The following is an 8,411-nucleotide window of genomic DNA, read 5'->3' on the forward strand; positions in this document are numbered from 1 at the left end:
TAGGGATTTTATGCTAATCTCTCTCTCCTTCAACTTTTTTGCAGGTGTGAAGCAGATGAAGCTCGTTCACAGTGTTTAATAGGTTGGGCCTTGGGCCCAGTTTAGGCCCGGTCTGACCAGTTCAGCCCGTTGGTCCATTTTTGGGTCAAAATCTTTAAAATTAGTGTCAAAATTCGTATTTTAAATATTTCTACCCCTCTAAATTATAAAAATTGATTTTTCTAATTTCTTTGAATAATAATTAATTTATTAGCTAATTATTTATTAATTTTGTGGGGTTTACATCCTACCCCCCGGTTAAGAATTTTGCCCCTAAAATTCATATTCAATTACCTGAAAATAGGTGCGGGTAGTCTTTTCTCATTTTTGACTCAAGTTTCCAAGTGTGTTTCTCAATTCCAGCTCAACTCCAAGAAACTTCTACTAACGAGACTTTGTTTCCTCGTAATTGCTTAACACTAGTATCGTCAATTCGAACCGGAGTCACTTGAAGTGTCAGATCCTCTTTCAATTGAACTAATTTATGTTCTAAAATATGGCTAGCATCAGAAGTGTATTTCCAAAGCTACGACATGTGAAACATGTCGTGCAAGTTTGAAAGATGCAGTGGTACAACTATCCGATACGCCATCGGGCCGATTCTCTTCAGGATTTGAAACGGACCGATATAATGAGGATTCAATTTCTTTCCTTTGATCGCTCTACCCACTACTGTTGTTAGAGTAACTCTTAGGAATATATGATCTCCTTCATCAAATTCTAACGGTTTCTGTCTCTGATTGGCATAGCTCTTCTGGAGACTTTGAGCGGTAAGCATTCTGCTTTGGATTTTCTTAATCTGTTTGGCGGTTTCAGCTACTAACTCAGGCCCTAACAAACTTGTTTTCCTAGATTCATACCAGCATAGCAGAGATTGACACTTTCTCCCATACAGAGCCTCATACGGAGCCATTCCGATGCTCGCATGACAACTGTTATTGTACACAAACTTCACTAGTGGCATATAACGATCCTAGCTCGCCGGTTGATCCAGTGTTTGTATCATCCTCTCTAATTGACCATCAGTTTGAGGATGGTACGTGGTACTTAAGCTCAATTGAGTTCCAAATGCTTTCTGAAATGCTCCCCGGAATCTTGAACTAAAACAAGGATCTTTATTAGAAACTATGGTTGTAGGCACACCATGCAGTCTTACAATCTCTTTGATATATAAACGGGATAACTCTTCTAAGGTATAACTCATTCGGATAGGAAAAAGGTGTGCAGACTTCATCAACTGATCCACAATTACCCATACTGCGTCAAATCTTGCTCGAGTCCTCGGCAATCCAGACACAAACTCCATTGCAATACTTTCCCATTTCCATTGTAAAATTTCTAAAGGTTGTAATGTTCTAGATGGTCTCTAGTATTCAATCTTTACTTTCTGATAAGTCAAACATTTTGAAACATGCAACGCCACATCATTCTTCATTTCCAACCACCAGAACATTGCTTTTAGATCATGGTACATCTTGGTACTTCCTGGGTGGATAGAGAATCCACTCTTATGCGCCTCCTTCAAGATATCTTGTCGCAAACTCCAAACATTTGGCACACAAATCCTACCTTTGTACCTCCATATTCCATCTTCGTCCCACAAAACTCCCCATCGCTTTCCCTTCTCGATTGCCGGCAACACCTTCTGTAACTCTTGATCGTTTTGTTGAGTTTTTAAAAATTTCGGACTTGAAATCACTAGAGATCTGCAGTTGGTTCAGGCATACACTCCCATTAAATTCTTCGACACCCAGTCTTAACTCCCCAAACTTGCTCACCAAATCCTCTTCCTTAATCATCATCCAAGCGACCGTCAACGACTTCTGACTCAAGGCATTCGCTACAACGTTTGCCTTCCCTTGGTGATAACTTAACTCAAAGTCATAATCCTCCAGCAAATCTATCCACCTCCTTTGTCGTATGTTGAGCTCCTTTTGATCAAAGAGATACTTGAGACTCTTATGATTTGAGAAGACTCGAAACTTCACTCTATACAAGTAATGCCTCTAAATCTTCAATGCAAATACAACTACAGCCAATTCCAAGTCATGAGTTGGTTAATTCATCTCATGAGGTCTCAGCTAACGCGATGCATAAGCTACCACGTTCTGGTATTGCATCAACACACACCCCAGACCTTTAAACGAAGCATCACAATACACTTCAAAAGGCTCATTAGGTTCAGCTAACATAAGCATAGGCGCTATAGTTAGTTTCTGCTTCAAAGCTTGAAACCTCTCCTCACATTATGATGTACAGACAAATGGCGCATCCTTTCGAGTTAGCTTTGTTAAAGGCAATGCAATTTGTGAAAAGCCCTGATAAACCTCCGATAATATCCTGCCAAACCTAAGAAGCTTCTAATTTCCGTTACTGGTGTAGGTTGTCTTCAATTCATTACTACCTCAATCTTAGAAGGATCTTCAACTATTCCCTGCTTACTCACTACGTGACCCAGAAATTTCACCTCATTCTTCCAGAATTCACATTTAGAAAGTTCAGCATACAACTTCCTCTCTTTCAGAATCTACAGCACAATCTGCAAGTGTTCTGCGTGCTCCTCCTCAGTCTTAGAGTAGATTAGAATATCATCAATGAAGACGATGACGAATTTATCCAGGAAAGGACAGAATATCCGGTTCATATAGTCACTGAACATAGCAGTGGCATTGGTTAACCTAAATGACATCACCGTGTATTCATAGTGACCATATCGAGTTTTAAAAGCAATTTTTGGGATATCTTCATCTCTCACTCATATCTGGTAATAAACAAACCTTAAGTCAATCTTGGAAAAGACACCAGCTCCTTGCAATTGGTCCATCAGATCGTCAATTCTCGACAATGGATATTTGTTCTTTACGGTTACTTTATTCAGTTGTCTGTAATCTATGCACACCCACATACTTCCATCATTCTTTCTCACCAACAACACCGATGCTCCCCACGGAAAAACGCATGGACGAATGAAGTTCTTACTCATTAACTCCTCTAGCCGAGCCTTAAGTTTAGCCAGCTCCAAAGGCGACATTCGGTAAGGTGCAATTGAAATTGGTCCTGCTCCAGGAACCAGCTCAATCGCAAACTCAATTTCTCGAGAAGAAGTATATTCAGGTATATTTTCAGGGAATACTTCTAGAAATTCATTCACAACTGGAATCTGATTCAAACTTTGTTCACGGCCCAACAAACTGGAAGCCAATAGTACGAATCCCGATCACTCACTTCTACTACAATTCACCATGACAGAATTCAAGTAATATCCATTCGCCACCATCGGTCCTACTGAACCTTTCGACATAAACTGCAGTGATCTTTCAGAACAATCGAGCAGAACATGATTCTTTGATAACCAATCCAATCCCAGAATGAGATTGAGGCCAGTCATCAGCAGACAAATTAAATCATGGACAAAAGTTCGGTACTTAATTTGGAACAGAACTTGTTGACAGCCTAATCTAGTTACGACAGCCTCAGAGGCATGAGTATGTACTTGCAAATAATAGGCTAACATGGTTATCTTCAATCCTAACTCACTAGCTTTCTCAAACGATATAAACAACTGTGTTGCCCAAGTATCAAATAAAGCAATTAAGATTTTACCACCAATTTCACAATTACCTTTAATAAGAGTGTCTAACCTCTCAGCACCATCTGCCGTCATGATAAACACACGTCCCTGCTGCTGAACTCTCTCAGCTTCCTGTCTCTTCTGAACTCTCTCAGCTTCCTGTCTCTTCCTCTCTGGACAATTCCAGGACACATGCCCAACTCTATCACAGTAGTAGCGTATGCCCTGTCTAACTCTACATGGAGTGTTAGGATGATATGCCCCACATCTCCTACATGTCAAGTTGTTGGGAGGATTCTGAATCTGCTTTCCTTTGCCTCTTCCCTGGTTGTTGTTATTATTGAATCTCCGGAAGTTATTCTGACCTAGATGTTATTGTCGGACATAACTGCCTTACTTGAAATTCTGTCCTCTAGGCGCAAAGTTCCTCCCCTGATCTCTCCTAACAAAAGCTCGGTGATTACCTGATTCACCCAAAAATTTGCTTCTCAACAAATTTCCTACCGGCAAGTGTACCGGATTGTTGTCAAGTAAAAACTCATTGTAGAGTGAGGTCGAATCCCACAGGGATCGGTAGATTGATCAATGTTAATTAGACAATTATGCTAGTTGAGCGAAATCAGATTTGGTTGAGAATTACAGAATGTAAATTTGGCGGGAAACTTAAATTGCACAAAATTAAATGACAGAAGCTTAAATTGCAAGAAATTAAATGGGAACGGGGATTAAGCATGAAATTAAAGAAGCAGAATGTAAAAGAAATGGTAGATCAGAGATGGAGAAGCTCATTAGGGTTAGGAGATGTGATAATTCTCCGGATCAAGTATATTTTCATCTTTTCCTCAATCAATGCATTCATTGATCTCCCTGGCAATCTTAGGTGATTAGATCCCAATTCCTTGGCAATCTAATCTCTCTAAGCATGAACAATTGCCCAATTCCTTGATTTAAGTGCTCATGGGAAGAGATGAAGTTTGGTCACTGATTATACCACACAAATTCATAGATCAAAGTGTTGGTAGGATTACATGTCACTATATCCATCCAAACCCCAATCTAATCCAATGTGAGAAGGCAATTCTAACATGATCTCCTCATTCCTCTTCCAAGGTTTCAAGGAGATCCAATTATGAATAGCTTCTTTCCCAAGTAACTATTCAATTGGATGAAGAACGAAAGCTTTCTAGTAAAATCAAGAGAAAAGAAAGAAGAAGAAGAATGAAAACTAATATTGATCCATTGAATTACACAGAGCTCCCTAACCCAATGAAAGGGGTTTAGTTGTTCATAGCTCTCAAAATGGAAATTGGAATTGAAAGATACATTGCAAAAGAAATTGAACAGAAAGTAAATATGCAGTGCAGTACAATTCAGGAAAAAAAATCCCCCAAAAAAAGTTCTTCCTAACTTAAATTCTAAACTATTTATACACTCTCTTCCATTGATCTTCAATCTCTGAATTGGGCTTTTGGCCTTGATGGAATTGGGTTGAAATGGTTCCAATTGGTTTCCCTTGCCATTGAGAAGAGATTTGTTTGAATTGCAGAGTTCTGGTGCTCACGTTGGAGTCAACATTTGATAGCCAACGTTGACTCAAACACCCTTTTTAAAAACCAGAAAATTTGCTGTCATTGGCATTTGACTCAACGTTGGAGGGCCAACGTTCCGCTACCCACGCGTACGCGTGAGGCGTGCACGTGCCTCACGTGTGCGCGTGCCTCACGCGTGCGCATAGATGCAAAGATTTCGTTTTCCAGTTTTAAAAACATACATGGGAGCGTTGGCCTCAGCGTTGGACCTCCAACGTTCCCTCCAACGTTAGCATATTCACGCGTGCGCGTACACCACGAGTATGCGTGCTGTGCTATTTTTCCCATCCACGCGTACGCGTCAATAACGCGTGCACGTCGTTTCAAGTTTTTCAATTCCAAATTTTGGGCTCTTTATTGCGGACGTTGGAGGTTGGCGTTTGAGGCAACGTTGGACCTCCAACATTCGTCAGTGACGCGTACGCGTGACCCACGCGTACGCGTGGATGGTCAATTTTGTCATTCCACGCGTGCGCGTGACACACGCTTACGCGTGGATACAGAAATTTTGCTCTTTCACGCGTACGCGTCATAGACGACGCGTACGCGTCGCTCAAAAATCATTCAGCTCCAGAATTGAACATTTTATCATAACGTTGGGGGTAACGTTGGATGTCCAACGCTCCCTCCAACGTGAGCCTCAGCCAATTATGCAGAGAATTGTTCTGCCTCTCTTCCAACGTTTGAGGCAACGTTGGTGGTCAAACTTGGCCGCTGATAAACCACTATTTTATGGTTTATCTTGTGCTAATTTGAGTGGTTTTTATCAATTCTTTGCTCACTTATTCATATAATTTGCATGATTTTACAAATCCTTCCTAATTGTGTGAAATAGTTGAAAACATGTTTCCTAGGCCTTTAAACAGTCAATTTTAATTATCCTTTATTACCATTCGATGCCGTGATCTGTGTGTTAAGTGTTTTCAGGCTTTATAGGGCAGGAATGGCTTAGAGGATGGAAAGGAAACATACAAAAGTGGAATGAACGCGAGAAAATAAAGTTTTGAGAAGCTGGCAGCGACGCGCACGCGTGGACGACGTGTACGCGTGCCTAGCGTAGAAGACAAGTGACGCGTACGCATGACTGACACATACGCGTGACAAGGAATTTGGCCAAACGACGCGCACGCGTGACCTACGCGTACGCGTGACATGCGCCACGTGCAGAAAGCACTGGGAGCGATTTCTGGGCTCCTTTTTGGCCCAGTTCCAGGCCCGAGAACATAGATTAGAGGCTGCAAAATGGGGGAATCACACAACAATTCAATCATTCATTCACACAACTTTCACACAACTTATTGCTCTTGCTTTAATTGTTATCATTGATGCTTGCAATTGTTGGTTTTAGATTTTACATTCCCTATTACTTTTCTATGTTTTTATGTTATGCCTTCCAAGTGATTGATAAAATGCTTGGGAGGATTTTAAGTTAGATTTTTATATTCTTGGCTTTGGTTGAGTAATTGGAGACTCTTGAGTTATCAACCTCCTTTGTTGATTGGTAATTGAAAGTTGCTGGTTGATTTGGATCCCTCTAAAGCTAGTCTTTCCTTAGGAGTTGACTAGGACTTAAGGAATCAAATTGATTAGTCCACTTGACTTTCCTTCATAGTTAAAGGTTAACTAAGTGGGAGCAATGGACAATTCTCATCACAATTGATAAGGATAACTAGGATAGAACGTCTAGTTCTCATACCTTACCAAGAGCCTTTCTAGTTATTAATTTAATTCTTGCAATTTACTTTTCTTGTTCCTTATTCAAAAACCCAAAAAGATGCTATATCATAACCAATAATAACTACACCTCCCTGCAATTCCTTGAGAGACGACCCGAGGTTTAAATACTTCGGTTTATATTTTTTATTGGGTTTGCTTAAGTGACAAACAAATTTTTGTATGAAATGATTCTTTGTTGGTTTAGAAACTATACTTGCAACGAGGATTTATTTTTGAAATTCTTTACTAGCAAAAATCCTGTTCATAAAAAAAAAATTGGCGCCGTTGCCAGGGATTTGCAAACGTGTGCCTTATTATTGGTTATTGTGAATATTGTGAATAATTTTGCTTTTTCGTTTCTTTGTTAGTGTTTTTAGTTTTTGGAGTGTATTTTCATTAATTTTTATTAGTTTTTATTTCTCTTGCTACTATGAATTCTCACCCTTTGGCTATTAGTTTGGTTACAATCATGTTGTAGGAAGAGGAGATTACAATGGAAGCTTGGATCAAGGATGGGACAATCAAAGATGGGAGGAGCCACAAGGATTTGATCAACCCTCTTGGCAACAACCACCTCCAAGGCACTATCAACAACCATTCTATGATGCGTACCGAGACAATGGTTATGGTGGACCTCTTCGTGACAATCAACACCCACCATAATATACCTATGAACCCCCTCCTCAACATAGTTATGAACCACCATACTCACAAGCCCCTTTCCACCATTCACCTCCATATGATCCCAACCTTTATCCACCACACCAACCACCATACGACCCATATGAACCATACCCAGAACCACCACCTCAATATACACCATCTCCATACCCTTATCAAGAGGAACCACCTTCCCACTATGAGCCTTTTCTCTTAACAGATGAACCCTCCTATCCACCCCAAGCTCCCATAGATGATACCTTTAGTGTTATTCGCCAAGGGCGACAGGAGCTTCAAACCACACTTACCTCTGCTCTCACCGGTCTTACCTCTACTCTCCAAGCTCTTATATCTCGTGTGGATCCATCCTTTACTCCCAATACTCATCCCTCAAGCTCTAATGCACTTCCTTTTCACCCATGTCCATCAATCCAAGAGCAACATGATCCAAATTACGCTATTGACATGGAACAAGAGAGAAGGGATCGTCTTAGGGACGTAATGGATCGGGTTCACGCATACATACTTCAAGAGAAGCAAGAGGAAGCCCAAAAAGTGGAGGTAGGAGAGACCCTTGAAGATGAAGGAGTAGTTGAAGAATTAGGAGGAATTGAAGAAAGTTGTCAAGAGGTGGAAGTTATCAAGGAGGAGTTGGATTTCGTACTAGAGCAAGTGGAGAACACCGAAATTATTGAAGAAGAGGAAGTGGTTGAGGACTTAGGAGATGCAGAACCTCCATGGAAAACTCAAGTCATAGAGCCTCCTTCCAAGATGTTTAAATTTGATGTTGAGGAAGGTGTACAACCTCCAAGACATATCATGGTTGAAGACTTGGA

At 40.6% G+C, this 8,411-nt stretch overlaps 1 protein-coding gene across 1 annotated transcript; it reads right to left on the reverse strand.

The window, feature by feature from the left end:
- Positions 1 to 565: 565 nt before the first annotated feature.
- Positions 566 to 7,962, reverse strand: LOC148548306 (uncharacterized). Its single transcript, XM_088495603.1, has 6 exons — positions 7,884 to 7,962; positions 3,281 to 3,975; positions 2,817 to 3,199; positions 2,571 to 2,717; positions 1,609 to 2,028; positions 566 to 971 (listed from the first exon to the last, which is right to left on the reverse strand). The coding sequence occupies exons 1-6, from the start codon at positions 7,960 to 7,962 to the stop codon at positions 566 to 568; spliced, it is 2,130 nt and encodes a 709-aa protein (XP_088351729.1).
- Between the last annotated feature and the right edge of the window lie 449 nt (positions 7,963 to 8,411).

Source organism: Arachis ipaensis, chromosome B8 (genome assembly GCF_059453495.1).
Source record: "Arachis ipaensis isolate K30076 ecotype BB chromosome B8, ASM5945349v1, whole genome shotgun sequence".
Taxonomy (NCBI): Eukaryota; Viridiplantae; Streptophyta; class Magnoliopsida; order Fabales; family Fabaceae; genus Arachis; species Arachis ipaensis.